Source organism: Clarias gariepinus, chromosome 14, assembly GCF_024256425.1.
Source record: "Clarias gariepinus isolate MV-2021 ecotype Netherlands chromosome 14, CGAR_prim_01v2, whole genome shotgun sequence".
Taxonomy (NCBI): domain Eukaryota; kingdom Metazoa; phylum Chordata; class Actinopteri; order Siluriformes; family Clariidae; genus Clarias; species Clarias gariepinus.
This window is the reverse complement of record NC_071113.1, coordinates 21,541,239-21,562,165: the sequence shown is the minus strand read 5'-3', so window position 1 is coordinate 21,562,165 and position 20,927 is coordinate 21,541,239. Positions and strand designations below refer to the sequence as shown.

Sequence of the window (20,927 nt, the reverse complement as noted above, 5' to 3'; positions counted from 1 at the left end):
TTTCAATCCTCCCATACAAGCCACATTTATGTAGAATTTGTGATATTTTCCTATGCACATAATGACCACTCTTTGTCATAAGTTCCTGAAACTGCTTCAGAGTTGCTGTTGGCCTCTTGGTAGCTACTCTGACCAATTTCCTCTTGGCTCTTTCATCCACTTTGGAGCGTCCTGATCCAGGGAGGGTCTGTGTTGTACCAAATACCTTACACGTCTTAATAATAAACTACACTGTGCCTCTGAGACATGATTAAGCCTCTGAAAGTTTTTTGTACCCATCTCCTGACTTGTGCCTCTACACAACTGAAGATGTTTTGACATTTATCTTGACACCCGTAGTTGATTGTTAGCTTCAGTTTAACTACCAAGGACTAAAATGCTCCAGCTTTTTATGCTAATTAAAAGAATGTGATTAGCTTCACCTGATTGCGTTTACAAATCATTTTTAGGAGGTTGTGATCCTTTTCCAAATCAGTGATTCCGTTTTTTTTTTTCCCCCTGACATTATGGTGGTGATCTTTCACTTGGATGTTAAAAGTTGCACTAAGTAATTATGGTTGGCTAAAACAAAAACTCTTTCTTCATTTTAGGCTGCAAATCAACAAAATGTGATTAGTTAAAAGGGGGTGATTCTTTTCTATACCCACTGTATATACACATTTGCAAAAAGAGATAAATGCAATTTTTATAAAAAGTGCTATGTGTGATTTTTTTTTTACTTATTTAAAACAACTCCATACAAATTTTATTCATATTGCCTCCATTGCATAATTAACCAATATAATTTATTAATTATATTAATTCATTTATTAATTTATTTAGTTCTAAAAAAAAAAAAAGTAAAGAAAAAAAAAAACACCCAAGAGATAATTGTTTTCGCAAATGACCCCTTCATATATGTGAGTTTAATTGGCTGGTACTTTACATTTCTTGAATTAAAACCACAAAAGCTTGGACACAATGTTAATGATGTGACTACTTAGTCATTTGACTACTGTTAATAAACTAAATATATAAACTTTTACTTTTGTTTCATTTAAAATTTCGTGATTATGTCATAAAACATTACCCATCTCAGCCTTGCATCACTAGCGGTGTGTACCAATACTTCTAAGCCTCCAATTGGGGGCGTGGTCACGTTCCAGGCTTGCGTTCAGACTCGTGATTGGTCACTGAGACTTGACCTGCCAAATCTCAGCCAATCGGCTGTGTGCGATTCCGGGCAGAGCAACAGACCCGCAGTAGTTAGCAAGCAAAGCGTTTCTTTACCTCAGAAGGTTATCAGCGGTTTTTAAACCGAGAAAGACTCCGTTTTTCGTCTCCGGTCACATTTAAAAGGTAATTATAGTGTGGTTGATGAGGGTTTACATTTGACTCGCTTTATACGTTCAGGATAGAGTTTTAAAACCGGCTGAGGTGTGAAGGTGACTAGCGCGTGCAGGCGCGCGTGCCTGCCTGCGCGTGTTTGTTTGCAGCTGCTGATGCTTCATGCTTTATGTTTGCGTTATATTTGTGTGCAGTCGTTATCCATCTGTGTCATAGAGATCTAACTAACATTGCATTAGTTTTCCATGATATCCACACTGTATATAGTTCACTAAAAGGACGCAAAGGTAACATCTATATTTATCTTAGTAATAATGAAGATAATAATAATAATAATAATAATTGTTTCTCCTCAGGTTCTCTAGTGCAGTTTTGGTAACCCACCTCTGTCACGTGATGAAGTGTTGATTAGTTGTAGATAGAGAAACCATGGTGCTCCAAGATTTTTAAAATTTCATCAAAAATATAGGTGACTGTGCAGGTATTGAAGCAGTCTGACTCAGAGGTGTTCTCAAAGCTTTTGCAGGCAGTGTGAGGAATAAATAATTTTCTCACACAAAACAAAAGTTTATGAAATTACTTTTTTAACATTTTTTAATGCGTGCATTCCAGCTGTTTTTCAGGGATGGAAATCACCAGTCACCACCTGATACTGTATGATTATCACGATACCTAGGTGCCGATTCGATGAAAATAGCAATTCAATAAGTATCACAATGTCATAAATATTTAAATTTGCTATTTATATTTACCCCCTGACTTTGTTATATTTTTAAATATTTTAAAAGGTTTTCTCACTTAAAGGCCAAGCAGATTTTGGTGTTTAACATTTAACCGAGCAGCATGTATCTTTGTCGTCCCCCATAAGTATTATGTACAGTTAAACCTTGGGTTGTGAGCATAATTAATCCCGAAGGCATATATGTTTATTCAATTCAATTCAATTCAATTTTATTTGTATAGCGCTTTTAGCAATTTTCATTGCCGCAAAGCAGCTTTACACAGTCAAAAGAATTATTTAAGTTTGTATGAAATGTGAATTTGTATGAATCAAGATGGTCAGTTTGTCCCTGGTGAGCAAGTCGAGGGCGACAGTGGCAAGGAAAAACTCCCTGAGATGGTAATAGGAAGAAACCTTGAGAGGAACCAGACTCAACAGGGAACCCATCCTCATTTGGGTGAAACAGAAAGCAGTAAATGATCTGCATTTATACAGTGTGTAGGGTGGAAGGCAGTTCAGCTATAATAGCTGATGTTAATTGATGTTAATATGGAGTCCAGAGTTTGCTTTATCAAAACACTTGTATAGCAAAGCTAATTCCCCCCCTGAGAAATAATGTAAACTGACGATTCGGTTAACAATCGGAAAACTATATAATAACTAATACAAAATATAAAGTAAAATAAAGCTAATTAACTTGCACTTTACCTTTGAAAAGATCGTGGCTGTAGTGATTGAGACCAGGGAATGGAGAGGAGGAAGGGTGGGAAGGGAGGTGCTGTGTAGGACACACACACACATCCGTTTACCGATAGAGACTATCACTTAACCAAAATGTTGATTATGCGAGTGACACATGCGCACTGAGACCGAGCATGGGAGACGATTACCCACAATTACGCAGTTTTGTCAAAAGCACAAAAATATTTATATGTTGTATCATTACAGATTCTTTTAACTGTTCCAGCATGACAATGCCCCTGTGCATGAACCACTGCATGTCAGTACCATCAGGCAAATGTTCACAGCTATGCTCGAACATTGGGTGGAAAGAGTGGAGACTGTTAAAGCAGCAACACAGGAACCAATACTGTAGAAGTATTGTCCTGTGGATTTGTAACTAAAAGTGATTGTGCGCTTAAGGGGCTGCTGTAGCTACCTGTAGCGATCTGCAGGTTTCTTTTCCATTTTGTAATAAGGCATACCCTGTACTGAAAAACAATATGGTATGTTGCCATAATACTACTAGTACAGTAAAACCTTGGATTGCTATATTGTTATTCCTTGGTGTTTTGCAAGACAAGCAAAAAAAAACTTACTTGATAAACAAACAAGGTCTTGCAATACGAACATGCTAAGGGTCATGTTTTACAACTTAGCCAATGGTTCTCTAACGTGCGTGTGCTATGGGATTATGGGTAATCGTCTTCCATGCTTAGTCTCGGTGTGCTTGCGTGTACTGTTTATTGTTAATTTTTCAATTACTTTTTTAAATTTTGTCCAAGTGTAGTCGCTGTACTGCAATAACAGCCCCCGGGAAGGAAGGAAAAAAGGTTAAAAGGCAATAGCAGTGCGGGAAACGAAACTGTTAAACAACAAAGTCACATTTCCGCGAAGTTCCCAAAAGTGTCATTAGAGAGGTTACTTGTTAAAGTTACACAAAAAGGAAGATTCCATTAAGGTTTAACTGTAATATGAAGTTCGGTTTACACTCAATACCTCTGTGCTTCTTTCTTCCTTTAGTTCACACCCCACTGACTTGTTCAGGTGTGAGAGAAATACACATGAGAATGTTTTTCTTTTTTCCCTGATTAACAAACAAATCTGGTGCCATGTGAAGTGGAGTAGACCACTTCAGCAGCTCTTCTGAGCTGCTTTGCTGCATTCTTATTATTTTGAGGAGCTTATTGCAAACCCTTTTATATATTGAATGAGAATTTGGATTGTATTATAATTCAAACCAGGGGTCAGTCTGCTTATACTTGAGATTTTCAGGAATTCTGAATTATAACGCAGGCTACAGTAGGCTCAACGTGACTTTTGATTAAATGTGCAGTACGGACTGCATTACAATTACATTTCAGAAATTGTGCGCACAATCCCGGTCAATTAGTTTGTGGGCACTTGTTTGCTTAGTCCATGAGTCAGAGCACCATGATGCATTCTTAAAGGGGAATTTCGGCACACATGCACAGATCAAAATCACTGTATCTAATACTGTGTCTCTTCTGTGTCAGGCTCAGTCCAGTGCTTGGCTCAGCACAGCTAAATGGCAGCGGTACAGGAGGGGCCGTGGAAAAGCTTGAGCTCAGGGAAGAAGGTGGCGCTGGCTGCAGGCCTTTCTGTAGGGGCCACAGTGGGCTACATCTTATACCGTCATATTTGGAGCAGCAGTGGTGAGTAATGTTTACTTGTTGTGATGGTGTTGATGATCATGATTTTTCTTAGTTAAACTATTTAATTATTTAGTTCTTTTTCATGTTCATTTCATTATACGTCTCCCATTGGGGAAAGCCCTCAGTGTGACCCGCATCAGAATGACTGTCCTCTACAAAAGGGGATTGCCACTTCATGTTTCTTTATTCAAAAACCTCACCTCGATACAAGTAGAAGTTTCACTACTTTATTTCTCGAGCCCAACTGTCTCTCCAGGCTAACAACACAAACAGAGTGCAAACAGGGTCACCGGGTACTTTGTTCATTGTGTACAAGGTACTCTTGAGAAAATCGCCCACACTAGTCTGTCACCAGGCTAGCCGAGTAGTAGCACACTATGGTAGCAATACTCTGAGCCAATGCTAGCTGCTAGCTGCTCTATGCTCTATTCAAGTAGCGTATTATCTCAGGCAAGCAACCATGGCTAAGACCACTGACTCTGCTAAAAGCAGAGGAGAAAACACAGGCCTGTTTACACAGCAGTAAAATATTAAGCTGTGAACCGTGAAATGTGCCCAAGCAGTGTAAGTATGTATCCAATTATGTAAACATTAAAGCACCTTTTGTAAGTCGCTCTGGATAAGAGCGTCTGCCAAATGCCTAAATGTAAATGTAATGTAAGCTGCTCTTGACTCTTTGGAGGAGTGCTTTATTACTGACTGGTTCATCAGACCAATTTGTCTGGCGGTGAACCAATGTTAGCTTCCATAGCAAGTCCTTGCTGAAGTGATGGCCCACTGTGCCATAGCTGGACCGAATTGGCAAGACCGACATCACAGACCTTCTTTCTCAGGACTTTTGTGGGTTCGACCTCCTGGCCAGGTGTTTAAAGCTTCTGGTGAACGTAGTGGACAATAAATTGAACAGTTTGTCGAAACTCTTCATGTATGATAAAGATGATAATGACACAAGCAGAAGATGGAGACCCATCTTCCCCCATCCTGGATTTGGACCTGCGAGATGTGCAAATGCATCTTGATGTACAGGCTTGATATACAGTGTCCTAAAGTTTGGCCTGAGGTGACTCTGTAGGCTACTGTAAGTAAAAAAAAAAAACATGGAAACAATTCTGCCTATTTTCCCAGACTTGCTGGAGGGGTTCACTGTCTCTTAGCATGAAGAAGCAGCTCTTACCCTTTTTAAGGACACCTCGTCATTGGCATTCCTTTCTATGGAAGAGTGGATGGAAAAGTGTTTGACAAGTCTTACAAGACAGTTGCACTTATGGCTCAGGACTCATGGCTTCTTGCTGGAATACCACGCTGAGGTGAGGAGATGCTAACTGCTTTCCAGGCTGCCAGCACATGGAAGGACGTGTGCTTTATCAACAAACACTGCCTTCTCCTCCATAAGGTGGCAGTTCAGTTGTTAGGCAGAGCCATGGGATTGATGGTGTTGCAGGAGAGGTCTGAGTGGTTGAATCTCACCACATTGTCCATTAAGCAAAAGTAGAACGTCCTCGATGTCCCAGGTTCAAATCCCACGACCACCAAGTTGTCTCTGTTGGGCTCAGATGTATAATAATGTAGAAATTTCGCTCTGGATAAGGGCGTTTGCCAAATGCCTAAATGTAAATGAGATGACCTCTCTGTTGGTTCTGTCCAGCATAAAGGACCCTGTTATAACCATTCTGCATGCACAGTGCAGAGCATGAGGAGTGCAATGTGCTGTGCACCTGTACAGCAAGAGGGTGGCGCTACCCCATGTATCACAGACTGACCCATTAGCTCCTTGTTGCTAAAAACAGCCAGCTGGTTAGAACACACAAAAGTGGGTTATGAAAATGTACCCACCCCCTACCCAGCGTATTTCAAAAGGGTTATTCAGTTGCATGCATTGGGCAGTGCCACTCACTTTTTATGGGAGGAAATCTTTTGTTTTCTAGGGAAGAGGACAATCAGAATTGTCCCCCCTGGAACACAGTCAAAGGGGTTCCCATTCAGGATATTTCCAAAGGAAGAAGGGTGTGGGGTGTGTGCAATTCTAGGCCTAAGAGCTTTCAGCAGGCATCTGAGAAAATACAAATAAAAAATGTTAATGATCGCATCTCTGCTACCACCCAGGTGACTGGCGGTTGTCCGTCAACCTGCCTTTTGATCCATCACTGACTCCAAGAGTGACTGGGGAAAGGGCGCAAGCATTTGAAGACAGTTTAGCTCTGTTTCACAGTGAAAATCTCGGGTCTCCCCAGCTTTAACTGAGACTGCTGTTGCTGATGGCTACGGACGTAGTGACGTGTCCTATGGGTCATTTCCACATGAAAGAAGTACAAGGTTGGGTGGCTTCTTGCAGGCTTGACTCACATCGTCACGGCTCTCACAGAATGTAGGTTGCAGCAATGCTGCCATCCATGGGGGAACGTGACCTGCTTGCAACGAGGGAAAATGCAATGTAGTGTCTCTCCCTTCCTCTGTGGGTGAATGCACCAGCTCACAAGGGTCCATGTGCTTCTCTATATTTTGTATTCACCTCGATAGCAATGATTTCCCTGACCCTTGCCAGGATTCAGGAAGAAGGCCCGTCACTGATTGTCATCGTGTCCCACTTACCATTAAAGCAGTGGCTAGCAAAGATAAATCGCCTGCTGTACTGCCCCCTTTTAAACCACTTGTAGTTAAAACCAGTGACTTGCTTTGGCTAAACGAGTGGGTGTAAATGTGGGAGCTATTGTGTTATATACAGTGTGGTCAAAAAGTATTTCTCTTAAGTTCTCTTACTTAGAAATTATTGAGGGGTCTACAATTTTCAGCCTTTCTACGGTGAGGGACAGAATCTAAAAAGAAAAATTCGGAAATCACATTGTATGATTTTTTTTTTTTTTAAACAATTTATTTGTGAATTACCGTCAAATAAGTATTTGATCACTTGAGTCAAAAAAAATATTTGGTACAGAAGCCTTTAACAATTACAGAGGTCAAACAGTTCCTGTAGTTCTTCACCAAGTTTGCGCAGGAGGGATTTTGGCCCACTCCTCCATACAGATCTTCTCTAGATCTGTCAGGTTTTGGGGGTGTCGCTGAGCAACACGGAGTTTTAGCTCCCTCCAAAGATTTTCTATTGGATTTAGGTCGGGAGACTGGCTAGGCCACTTCAGAACCTTGATATTTTTCTTACGAAGCCACTCCTTGGTTTTCCTGGCTGTGTGCTTTGGGTCATGGTCATGTTGGAAGACCCAGCCACGACCCATCTCTCACTAAGGGAAGGAGGCTTTTGCCCAATTTGTCACAATACATGGCCCCGTTCATCCTCTCCTCAATACAGTGCAGTCGTCCGGTCCCCTGTGCAGAAAAACACACCCAGAGCATGATGCTTCCAGCTCCATGCTTCACTGTAGGTATTATTGGGATGATACTCATCATTCTTCTTCCTCCAAACACAAATCGGCAAATGGAGTTAAGACAAAAAGTTCTACTTTGGTCTCATCTGACCACAGGACTTTCTCAAATGACGCACTCTGAGGACAGCGCTATCCACTCCTTCCGTGTGTGCGAGCTCACAGAAGCCCCTGATTGGCTGTAGAGCTGTAATACTCTACTTGCACACAGACTCGTTACATAGTTCCGCTTTGAAGTAATAGGGCTCGATGAGTTTCGGTTTGTCGGCCATTGTTTTGAAGTTTGGAGGAAATGTTCAGAAAAAAGTGTGTTTATAGATTTCAGAGACAGCAGAAGGTATACAACCTACACTGTTGTGTTCCGCTGTGTACATCTTCTGCGAAGTTCAACGGAACTTAAAGTTTTCACAGTTTTCCTTCAGATGTGGACCTTAGAAAACGGTGGCTTGTGAACATACGCCGAGACGATTTTTGTCCTACCAGCAATTCTAAGATTTGCAGTAAACATTTTAGCAGTGATCAGATTATTGAACCGCAAACACCAGAGGCACGAAAAAAGTTAGTAACTGGCGCTATACCAGTGCTTTTTGCCTGAAATGATTACGCCATTAAAGCCTTGCGGTCCAGTGAGTGGTATCCGTCGAACCCATACCCATGTATGTAATGATGGATCATGATTACTGTAGCATTCCTGAGCCTTTAAATGAAGTGGAGGAGCTGAAAAAACAGGTACAAAAGCTACACGTTCAGCGTGACTGTACATTTACAGAACACAGTACAGGGTAGTATCTACAATGTGTTATCTATATATACTACTCTTAGTCTACCTCATAAGACTCTGTTGTCTTTAACCGGGCTGCATTCTGACACTTTATCATACTTACAAGCACTATTTGCACTATACAGTATGTCTGCATTTGCACTACTGTCTGGTTTACACTCTCTGCCATGTGCCCTTACTTGTATATTGTATTTGTTTTTTTAAATTATATGTATAATTGTATTTATTCATATTTTTCAAATTCTACTTTATGTATTTAATGTTATGTCTGAGTAATGTAATGTTATGTACCAAGGGTCTGAGAGTAACTCAATTTCAATTCTCTGTATGTCCTGTACATGTGGCAGAATTGACAATAAAGCTGACTTTGAATTTAATATGTTCTTGTACAATGTATATAAATTATATATATTATATAATATGGTTGTTTTGCAAATACGATGCACGTCAGTAACGTTAATCCATGGGAGATCCTGGAGACAGCGGGTGTAGAACGTAGCCATTTTTAAACCGGAACTGACTGAGCCCTATTGAAAAGAACGCGGAAGTAGGTGTGCAAGTAGCGCATTAATGTGCGCATTAATGTGCGCTAACTACCTCTCATTCCTCCCCTCTGAGGGAGCTCGGTCAATCAGCTCTCTCTAGACCTCCGGCTGCGAGAGGTTACAGCATCACCCGGGAATCGAACCAGCAATCTCCGGATGATAGGGCAAGCACTTTACCACTGCGCCACTCGGAGGCCCAAATTCTTCAGCATTCTTAGCATTACTGACACTTCACGAGGAGAAATCTTCCGTGGGGCCCCAGTCCGAGGGACATTGACAGTCATCATTAGCCTCTTTTCTGACTCATTTTCTGACAATTGCTCCAACAGTTGTTCTTTTTTCACCAAGCTGCTTGGCAATTGCCCCGTAGCCCTTTCCAGCTATGTGAAGGTCTACAATTTTGTCACTTGTGTCTTTTGACAGCTCTTTGGTTTTTGCCCATGTTGCTACTTAGACTTTGGCTGGCTATGGGGTGCACAGATGTCTTTGACAGCTAACGACCTCAAACAGGTGCTACTAATTTAGAATCATGAACAGAGTGTAGCTGGACTATTTAAAAGCAAAACAACAGATCTTTGAGGGTCAGAAATCTGGCTAATAAGCAAGTGATCAAATACTTATTTGACACAGTAATTCACAAATAAATTGTTAAAAAAATCATACAATGTGATTTCCGGATTTTTCTTTTTAGATTCTGTCTCTCACAGTGGAAATGCACCTATGCTGAAAATTGTAGACCCCTCCATGATTTCTAAGTAAGAGACCTTGCAAAATCACAGGGTGATCAAATACTTATTGACCTCACTGTAGCTCTAAAAGTCTACAGCCAGCGGATAAACCCGTATGCACTTTACTTGAGGCCTAACTGCCTCATGGGTGATTTATTATTTTTTTCCTTCAGAAGGGTTTCCATTAAGGAGATTTGCGCGGTCGTGAGTTGGGACTCGCTGTATACTGTTGCCAGGTTTTACAGGCAAAAGGATACAGCTCTGGTACCACAAAAGTTATTTCTTTTATAAAGGTTTATTGCTACCAAAATATGTGAGTGAAGTTGCAAAAATGTAGAAATATTTTTATTTTATTTAAAAAAAATTTTTTTGGTCATAGAAATAACTGAAAACAACCATAAAACATGTGATCATGTGTATCTGTGCTATTTCTTTGCCTGTGTGACCTAGTTTCTAACTTTCTGCTCTGTCGTGTTTGTGGAGGTTTGGGGACTAAAATTCAGTCCATTTTGAGCTGAAAAAAAATGTCATTCTATACTGCACAATCCTGAGCTCTATATATGTTTATAAAAAAAATGCAAAACAAATAATGACTAAAATGCTCTGAGCTTTAACGGCTAAGGGCTTGGATATCATCTGCCTAGCAGTATAGGAGCCAGAATTCCCCAGCGTGAGGTATGGAATGAATGCTGTGGAGGAAAACCTTGGGCTATTTTTATAACCACGGTACTCTGAGAAGAATGAGAGACGTCCCTCCTCGCTCATGCGTAGCCAGGAAGACGTGTGTGGTTTTGAATATGTAGTGGTGACCCCTTTTGTAGGAAGAGGCCCCCCCCCCTACAATGCCACTGACATGCTTAGCTCCAGGATAATGGAGTGTGATAGGAGCTTCTGAAGAGGTCACATTGTGGGCGTTTCCCAATCTGAGACATTAAAGGAAGTTTTGTTTTTTTTTTGTTTTTTTTTTTTGCTACAGCTCTTTTTGTATCATGCCTTAGAGCAAGCAAGCATCAGAACTATTGGCACCATTTGTAAAGATTAGTTAAAAAAAATAAAAAGTTTAAATGGCAGAAGTTTGAAATGGAATGAAAAGTGCACAAGAGTAATTTTAAGTTGTATTAATATAAAAAAATCTCAATGGCAAAATGCTGCATCACATTAACATGTACAGTCTCAGTCCTCCCCCCCTGGGGTTCATGTTGTAGGCACCGTAGTTTAAAAATTGATGACTGGAAAATTATAATAGTGGTTATATCGTGGACTGGCAGCTCCATTTCTTTCTTTTTTATGACGATGATGATGATGTGTGTAATTGTAGTTAAATTATGCAACAGTAATTTACCTTTTCTGCTCTGTAGCTCAACAGCAAAAGACAGAACAGTCCAGATTTTTTGTGCCCCTCGATGTCTACAGATCTATTGCAAGGCACCAAAGCACCTTTCTGGATCTAGTGAGTGTTTCTTTCCTGATTTATTTATTTTATTTGTGTATGGTGCCTTATTGTTAGAAAAAACAACAACCAATCACTTAGTGATATAGGAGCATTTTGCTAGCTTGACAACCTTTTACTTAAACTCTGTTTAGTTTTTAGTTAGGAATGGATTCATATATTTATTTACTATTTTCCTTTTTTATTATTATTCATTCATTCATTTGTTTAGATAAGTCAGAAGTCAGGAGCCCAGGTGAATGTGCTGCCGAATTCGGAGGATCAGAGTGCCGTGTGCTTCTTACTCCAGGGCACAACACAGCAGAATCTCTTGGCTAAATGTGCTCTGGAGAAACTCGCCAGTGACAGTGAGCTCATCAGTGTTGTCCTAGAGGTGCCACAGACTGCCTTCGGACGAATCATAGGTCCTGCACTAAGCTTGACTTCTTAAAATCGATTGAATTGAAGGTTGTTATCGTATCTCATGTGTTGTCAGATTTATAAGAGAGATATTTTGTTTGATAGGTCGCGGTGGTGAGTCGCTGAAGTTAATCAGCCGAACATCAGGAGCTCGGGTGAACTGCTCACGTGAGCGAGGTCGCAGCTTGGAGGAAAAGGGCAAGGTTACCATCATGGGAACACGTCAAGAAGTTCAGCGCGCAAAGGTGAGGTGCTTGTGTGTACAATAAAAGGTCTGAAGTAACAAAAAACAAATCTAACAAACTCATCACTCGTATTAAGTCTAAAAGCATTTGTTTCTGTAACATCAAAATATCATGTTTATAGATTTATTATATTTTTTATTTTATGAATAATATTATATTGTCACATTTATTTGTCAACTTTCTATCGGCTTTCCATAATGGGAGCAACAGATGCTCTTAAATGAGTTAACAGTACTTTTTCCTGCTTCTCTTTTTGTTCTTTAGGACTTGATCATGGAGAAAGTGATGGAGAATGAGATGGTGCGAAAACGGATCAGCCAGTCCTCGGCTCTGCGCCAGAAAAGAAAAACCCCAGAACTGGATTCAGTCCACAAACCTTGTGGCCCAGACTCCGGGCTTATGCACAACATGAACAGAGATGATCTTTCTCTCCTGACTGAAGTGAGACTGAATCAGGCCAGTGGCTCTGACGGGTTTGCCAGCAGCGGGGACCACACAACAGAAAATTCACTTAAATCAGAGGATGAAGAGATTTTCTCTCCAGCTTCACCACTGGAGTACTCCAAATTTGAAAGTAAGCACATAAGTGGTAGTGGTGTAGACGTTAAGGCAGAGTGTTGCATTTTGTTTAATAAGTGATAAACCATTAAAATGGTGCAAAATCACAATGTACAGTATTGGGAAAGCAGGGAAACACTAAAATTACCGGAATTAGGTTAAAAACTGTCAAAACATGGAAGGATAGTGTGAGCCATCAATTTTGTGAAAGAAATGTAGTGGTCAGAAGAAGAATCATGAATTATTACTGTGATTGGAGACAACTTAAACACTTGTGATATTTACTGAATCAACAGTAGAAATCATAGCTGTAATTTTATATTAGTGAAATTAAGCATTTCCACTCATATGATTGGAATTAAACAGCTGTGTGGCCAAGAAATCCACTTGTTAGTGAGACTCATTAGCATAAAGATTAGACTTTAAAGCAATGGGAAGAAGTCATGTGGTCAGATTGAGCCTTTTTCGGAGTGATGCCTAGTTCAAGGTAACCAGGAAGCACATGAAGCGATGCACCATCATGTACAGTGCACACTGTACGAGCTTCTGGAAACAGTGTTATGATCTGTTGGGTTGCTCAAGTTGGTCAGGTCTAGTCTCAGCAACGTCAGCAAAATAAAATTAAGTCAGCTGACAACTCATATGACTGCATGAGGTATCATTTTCACACATAAAGCAGCCACCACATTGCCAGCCATAATCAAAGCTACAGATATATAATTCAGTATTACCACTTTCAGCACACCTACACTGATGTTTTCTTTTGTGGAATATACAGTAGTGTACATAAATTGGAATGTTTATTAATATTTCTGTCTCCATCTTACGCTTAATCTAATATGACCCGTCTGCTCTTGCCAGTTCCGAGTCCAGACCTGAGCTTCCAGCCTGGTGAGCATTTGGAGGTGTACGTGTCTGCATCCGAGAATCCACATCACTTCTGGATTCAGATCATAGGTGTCCGATCGCTTCAGCTGGATAAACTGACTACGGAAATGAGCCGTTTCTATAACGGAGACACTTTGCATGTGAGTTTAGTGAACCTTCCTTGTTTAAAAAATTTAGGCACAAAACCACAAACACACACACTATAAAACTGGAAATTACATTTTATTTGTAAAGCGCTTTTAACAATTGACATCGCAAAGAAGCTTTACTTCTTTTTTTACTACTCGGCATCAAACCTACATCACTTGAATAGTTATCTATATAATGTAGGAAAAAACATGGCTCGATTAACATAGCTAGCTAGCTAGCGAAACCCGAACAGCATTTTGCTGAGCTTGGTAGTCAGCTAATATTGGCTTTCTGTGTATTATATTCGGGGTAGTCATTACTTCAACAAATCTTACTGTGTTAGTGAGTGCAATCGTTGAAAAAAAAGCATTGCATTAAAAAAAAAACTTTAATGTTGAAATGTAGATCAGATTAAATGGGTCAGTTGTAGACATAATTTGGAGTTAAGAAGTTTAGCCTGGAGCCTAATTTGGAGACGTAAGTTGTAAAGTCATTACTTAAGATATTCTCTATACTGGAAATGAGTGTCTGTGGTTTTCAGGAGCACAGAGTGGAGGCTATCGTCGTCGGGGACATCGTGGCAGCTCCTTATCGGGACCATGGCGCGTGGAACCGGGCTCGAGTGCTCGGCGTCCTGAACTCTGGTTTGGTCGATCTGTACTATGTGGATTATGGGGACAACGGAGAGCTGCCGCGGGAACAGTTACGCAGCCTGAGGTCAGAGCAGTGAAGCAGTGAAGTTCCAGCAGCTGATGATTTGTTTGTGCTGATGTCCATCACAGCTGATCTTTTGTCTGCTGTTTTAGGAGTGATTTCTTGAGCTTGCCCTTTCAAGCTATTGAGTGCAGTCTAGCGGAAGTGCAGCCTGTAGGTTAGTACTCGTGTTTGTATTGAACTGTGACAGGAAAAATTGTTGTTTCAAATTTAATGCTCTAATTAAACTGTGTACCTATTATTATTATTATTATTATTATTATTATTACTGCAGGAGAGTTTTGGACAGAGGACGTGCTGGATGAATTTGAGAGAATGACGTACTGCGCGCAGTGGAAGCCTTTACTAGCCAAACTGTGCAGCTACTCACATACAGAGATGTCTTCCTGGCCCAGTGTAAAGCTGTATGATAACACCCAGGGAAAGGTACGCGTGAATAAAATGTCATGTTTTTACTTTACAGCACAGCCATAATTGAATTTTAGTTTTAATCAGATTGTGTTAATTAATATTCTGTAACAGCACCTTTTGATTGTAGTGTCCGCTGTAAGTTCAGGTGTATTAAACACTTGTACTCTGAGATTGAGTCAAAAGTTATTCACACTCTGAATGTAGTAAAATGAGAAAATGCTAAAACACATGCTTACAGTATATTGACTAAACAGTGAAGTCCAGTAAAGTGCTGAGTGTCAAAAAATATGGTAAAACCCAAAAAGAGGAAAAAAAAATTAGAGAAGAAACGATCAGGATCTGCATTTAAAAAAATAAAATATATATATTTCAACGTCTGTTTAACGTCACATCTATAATACTGATAAAATGCTCTATATTTTTAGCATGCATATGGTTATATGGATTTCGAGGTTTAGCTGAAGAGATTACGTTAAAGCTTTGCAAATTAATTCAGTGATCCTAAGCTCGTTCTTTGTTCATGCTCTAAGATATTTTGTTTACCAAAACGAGTATAAACGCCACATCCATGTTCTGTTGCAAAAGAGGAATTAGACATTTGCTGACCAGATTCTTTTTACATAAAAATGTTTCCCCCGTTTGTGTGTGTGTGTATAAGGCAGTGGATCTGGGTGAAGAGTTGATTCGCTTAGGCCATGCGGTAAGATGTCAGGATGAGGATAGCGGGCTGAGAGGAGATCAGGACGAGCCAAGATTTTTGCAGAAGTTGTTGGTAAAAATAAATATAACTTTAAAAAGAATTTTATTTTTGCTCTTTCGTGCTAGCCCCTGGCAACAGACTAACAACGTCTTGTTGTTTGTCCACAGGACGACATGACCGGGGCCACTTCAGAGTTGAGTATGTCCTGTATAAGCTTGTCAGGTAAGTTCCAAAGGTGGTGCTTCAACAGCTGGTTACACCAACAGGTCTTTACCCAAGTTTTGTCCCCCTGTTTTGAACATATTTGCTTTTGCACTGTGAGATATCTTGTATAGTCTTCAAATCAGGACTGAGATTGGAAACGATTGAGATTTAGATGATTATTTTTTGTTTTTTACTTTTTTGGAACAAGACAGCACACCCATGACTTTTTTTTAATGTATTACTGTAGATATAGGCATATATATTTTTACCTCTGAGGATACACATTCTTGCCTTCAATAATAGACCTGATGAAATTGATTGGTTTTAAAGCAGTTATTATAGCAGCAAATAATATTGATTTCTGTTTTTGGCTAAGAATTATTTAATTCCTGGTCTTAATTTAGGTTATCATTTTATAACCATTTGCACTAGTCTTAAACTGATGCCCAGAAACTAATGAACAGATAAGTATACAGGTAAGTGTTGGTGAAACCCTGTTGGTGAAAATGGCTCCAAATGCTCAGAACAGCCAAAAGAACATGACATGGAGATAAAAGGCCTGGTCTGGCAAGTCATCCATGAAATCTTCATCATCATATCAGTTTTTTTTTTTTGTTTAGACTGCATGTCAATCTTTAATTAACCATTTAGACACCATCTTTTAAGGTTCCGTATATCCATCAGTGGCAAAGCAGTTGACGTGGTCGTCTTCGAGCTTCCCCAGCCCTGTAGATGTCCAGCGAGCTGATGTAGACCAGAATTCCTCTGACAACGTCATGGCTCCTTCTTCATTGTTTCTTTACTCCACACCTTCTCTGAGCCTAAGCGAGGTGTTCAGCCATGTTCTTGAGTCTTCAGGCTCAGTGCTCTCTCCACTCGGCTTGGAACAAAGATTTGATCCTCAACAGAACCTCATGAGCTGCTCAGATCTTCCATCAGCAGCTCAAATAAAGCACATGCAAGAGGTGTCACCAGTCACAATCCCCTCTGCGTCTGCTGTAGATGTAGTGACATCAGCGCTAGATTCTGTCAGCCTGAGTGACAACGTCTTCCTCGGGACATTCTCCAGCAGCAACATCACAACTTCTTCAGAGCTGATGGAACCAGAGTCTTCCATCAGTACCTGCAGTGAGTGTGTGTGCAGCAGCAGCAGCAGCAATAGTAGTGATGGAATAAGAGGTGTCTGGTATTATCTTGCATCCTCTCAGGGCTCCTCTGAGACATCATTCAACACCACCATGCCCACATCAGCCACGGCTTCTTCGTCATCGTCCTCCTCCTCCTCCTATCCATCCTCCACTTCCTCCTGTCTGATTGAGTCTGAGGACACGAACCCAGTGACCTCCTCCTCTGTAATCTACCTGAGCTCTGATCTGTCGTCGAGTGCGGACGATGCTGAAATGACGGACGGAGATCCATCTGAACCAAGGAAGGCTCTCCAAACGTTAAGTGTCGCCCGTGTGAGCGATCGTAGCAGCAGTGAGAGTGATGTCATTTACGTCGCCACTACACAGTCTGAGCGCTTGGCTCAGGAAGATGATGATTTAAATGATTCAACAGCTAAAACTAGTGTGAGAAAGCACGAGTTATTAACAAGAATTATCAGTGAATCAAGTGAACAACTTGCTGAGGCCTTGAGAGAAAAAAAGGAGGAAGAGAACGAGGAGGTCTGTGGAGAAGCTGTGCTAAGAGACAAAGTGCCGGAAGTTGAAAACAAGGAGACCAGTGGAGCCATATCAGTAAGAGGTGCTGCTGGTTTAAAGGGTAAACTTCAAGGAATATCCTAGTGTGTTTTAACCCAATCACTAAACACCACACTTTTAGCATATGTGTGTGATTTACTACAGAGCAGGATTTCAGCATGTTTCTATGTACTCCGTTTACTCGCTTATAATAATAGAATTTGAATACTTTAAGTTTATGAAAAGTGGGAACTGAAGTTTTTGACTGATCATTATTCCCAATACAAAAACGCACACATTCTCAGGAGGTCCTATTTTGCCAAGATGGAATTGCAGACAGATATTTAACTTTTTTGTGTGATATTTTTGTGTTTGATGTGCCATATGGTTATTAAATAATTCAATGGTTATTTTTTATACAATTAAGTTAAAAAATACTAAGAATATTAATGGCAAAATACTAAATCCTATAACCAACACCATTTTAAACATATGAGGGGTGTTCAAGCCAAAAGTTTATCGTGAATAAGGAAGTTTATCGTGAAGTCTTCAAGCACAGCACAGTACAGTGATGTCTCTTAGCCGTAGTGAAGCATTCAAATTGTGCTTTAATTTTAAAGAAGTCTCTAATGATCTGTACCCACGTGCACATTAGCTCAGCTAGGAGTTATTGTCGCATCCCTTGTCGAGTCATGATTTTGATCCAATCAAGTTCCACATGTTTGAGCCATTAAAGGTGGTTTTGGGTTAAGACGTAAAGCAGGCAGTGGAATCATGGCTCCGGCATACTGAGAACTTTTTACCTAGATGGTATAAAAGTAATTTTTAAACATTGGAATAAATGCGCATTAGTGTAACCAGGGTTATGTAGAAAAATAAAAGGAGTTTTCTCTCCTTGGATGTCTAAAAACTTTTTCAAAGTTTTAAAACTTGCTGTGTAGTATAGAAATTGGGACAGTAAATGATTGTATTGATAATAAATACAAACAGCATATTTTTGTTTAATTTAAAAATAATTAAGTTTTTAGGATGGGACATGACAAATACATATCCAACTTTCAACCACTGAAGCAGTACAGTACAAAATACTTGACTGTTTTCCTTTTCCATTAACTTTTTATACCATTTGAACTAAAATTTATTTTACCAGTACGGAGAAACATGCAAGTTGGTAGTAACTGCACATAAACTACACTGGTGGTGGATGGAGATTGGGGTGAAATACAGTACTGTCCAATGGAGCACTATGGGAGTGGATTATTCTCACTTCAAAAGAACTTAAAACACTTCCATCATGCAAGAGGTGGTTATGGTGTGTGTGTTGTGTTGTAATCTTTTTCACCTACATGAGGATAAATAAATAAATTCATCTCAGCACAGGGCATTACAGATTCTTGGGTTTTTCAATAATGATCACAATATAGTGTTTTAAATGGAGTTAAATAATAATTTTTCACTGTGTATTTTATTTTGATTTTTCCTTATATTTCACTCTGTGCAGAAGTTGCCTCAATATCTGGAAGTGTAGATGACACTCTTGATGAGGAGTTCAACTGATAAAAGACCAAAGTCAGTATCTATTCATATTGGTAAGAATGAACCAAATGTGGCTGAGATTGTTAAATGTCCACATACTTTTGGCCATGTGGTGTATATAATTATGGTTTCAAAAGTAATTGCTGATTCATAGGGACATAACTTGATTTAATAAAAATGAGAAACTGTTAATAATGTGACGGTTCTCCTGTGAGTGGAAAAACTAGCATTTTTGTAAGGAGCCTCTGGTGTCGGGGTTAATCTCTAACTTTATTCGTGAAGTAGAAAAGCATAAAGCTTTGCAGTTTGTAACTCAAACAAGCTGCATTTTTGTTATCCTGTTAATTTTAAGAAAAAGATGCTAGGGCAGGCATGACTTTATAGCTTCTATAATGTATGTGATAACGTAAACCATCTAACTATTACTTTGACATCCCACAATGTTAAATGTAACTATATTTGGATTACATAGTACATTGGATCCTTGTACAAAATCTTTGAAGTTCTGTGGAACAAGGAAATAAAACACATCAAGATAGTCGTTTCTAATAAATAATCAGCACCCTGTTATTGATGGCTTTCTTATAACAAAGTGTCTTATCCTGTTATCATATACATTACCAGTACCAAAGGTTTGGTTAAATTCAATGTTTTTATTTGCAAATTATTTTTCTATATTTTAGAACGATATTGAATTGTAAAATTATGGATTTTTAAATTATGAAATTACACATATTGTATTAGGTAAAGTAACATTATCAACAACAGTCAGTTGTTATTTTACAACCCGAAGGTCAGCTGTTCCTGAATAGTTCTTTGCATTTGCAAAACGCATCAAGCACCGTAATGAAACTGGGTCTTATGAAGACCATCCCAGGAAATTAAGAAATCAAAATTTAGAGTTATGAGCCTCAGAAATCACCAATTAACAGCAACTCAGATTAGAGCCGTTATGAATGCATAAGCAGCAGACGCATCTAACATGTTTCATGAGATTAATGCATATTCGGGATGCCTTCTGTAAGCTTTAGACGGTGTGCCCAAACTTTAGACTAGTAGTTTACATTCCTTACATACTGTGTCCCAATAAATACATTTTGATTAAAGATGTGCTTGTTAGATTTTTATTTAATGTCTATTTTTTTCTGTTGTCTTTTCCTTCAAGAGACCACATGCTGATGAAAACACTCTGCTGGCATGGACCTCATGATTCCTACCTGCAAGCACAAGCCTTTTCTGACTGTGCTAGATGTTCTCTTTATTTAATTTTTTTATTTTTTTGGTCAATTCTTGTTGTTTGTTCTAGAGTTACTGTCAACATTACAAATATTGTTTTACTCACTTTATCGTGAACTACTTGGAGTTGATGACCAGATGAGAAGTGATGCTCAGTGAGCTACAGAGCTATAAAAAAGGAACCTCAGTATTATTGTAGTTGTGCACTTGGGTGATTTAAATGTTTTTTTTTTTTCTAATGGAAGTTGTTTGAATCCGTTTGAAATTAAATGAATTTGCATTTGTTATTTATGTTATGCATTTCATGGTTGGTTAACATGCTTGCAAATATATCTATATATTATATAAACATATAATATAATAAAAGAGTATTGTTCTAACCGGTCTGTCTCTCCTCACATCCTTTTTCTTGTTCATAGAGAAACTGCTTTAAGCTCTTAATAATGTTATACAAAATGTAGGCATAAAGTTATTTGTGTTTGTGTCAGGATGTTGTATCAACTTGCGTTACCTTCACATAAAAGGTTATAATAATTACTGAATATTCTACTGATTTAAAATTCACACCACATGAGTAATGTCCACCACACCACTTTGTTAACTTTTCCACGTAGCTGCCTCAGGACAAAATTAATACAAAGCGGTATACAATAAGATTTTTGCATTACAATTAAATAAAGTGAGCAATACTGGCTGGCCATGCAGGCATTTTTATGGGTATTAGCTGGATGGGGGTGGGGGGCTGAGTTGAATGATTCAAAATTGACTGCAGTGTGGAAGTGAGATTTAATTTAAAAAAATGTGAATAAATTTGAAGGATCAATTTCAGTGCTGGGGAAAAAGGTATTTGCCCCTTGACACACTTAAATGATTCATATCATCAAACAATTATTTACGCAAAGAT

The 20,927-nt window shown here is 39.3% G+C and overlaps 1 protein-coding gene across 10 annotated transcripts; it reads left to right on the top strand.

Annotated features, from left to right (window-relative positions):
* Positions 1-1,226: 1,226 nt before the first annotated feature.
* On the top strand, positions 1,227-20,403 carry tdrkh (tudor and KH domain containing). Of its 10 annotated transcripts, none has more exons than XM_053510943.1 (15): positions 1,227-1,338; positions 4,285-4,443; positions 11,230-11,321; positions 11,533-11,725; positions 11,826-11,965; positions 12,230-12,539; positions 13,385-13,551; positions 14,082-14,257; positions 14,347-14,411; positions 14,529-14,680; positions 15,324-15,437; positions 15,533-15,587; positions 16,236-17,333; positions 18,753-18,820; positions 19,953-20,403. In XM_053510943.1, the coding sequence occupies exons 2-14, from the start codon at positions 4,317-4,319 to the stop codon at positions 18,806-18,808; spliced, it is 2,745 nt and encodes a 914-aa protein (XP_053366918.1). In that variant the 5' UTR covers positions 1,227-1,338; positions 4,285-4,316; the 3' UTR covers positions 18,809-18,820; positions 19,953-20,403. The 10 variants fall into 10 exon arrangements, 9 of the variants coding, with proteins under 9 accessions (XP_053366918.1, XP_053366920.1, XP_053366923.1 ...); XR_008365606.1 differs by lacking the exon at positions 1,227-1,338 and adding an exon at positions 1,525-1,613 and having other exon boundaries at positions 16,236-17,308; positions 18,753-18,840; XM_053510945.1 differs by lacking the exon at positions 1,227-1,338 and adding an exon at positions 1,525-1,613 and having other exon boundaries at positions 16,254-17,333.
* The last annotated feature ends 524 nt before the right edge of the window (positions 20,404-20,927 follow it).

Bases quoted from the DNA above. Each gene is read 5' to 3' on its own strand.
- tdrkh (XM_053510943.1), top strand. From the start codon at position 4,317: ATGGCAGCGGTACAGGAGGGGCCGTGGAAAAGCTTGAGCTCAGGGAAG. The intron at 14,681-15,323 runs GTACGCGTGAAT...TGTGTGTATAAG, and splicing joins ATGATAACACCCAGGGAAAG to GCAGTGGATCTGGGTGAAGA. The intron at 15,438-15,532 runs GTAAAAATAAAT...GTTTGTCCACAG, and splicing joins GATTTTTGCAGAAGTTGTTG to GACGACATGACCGGGGCCAC.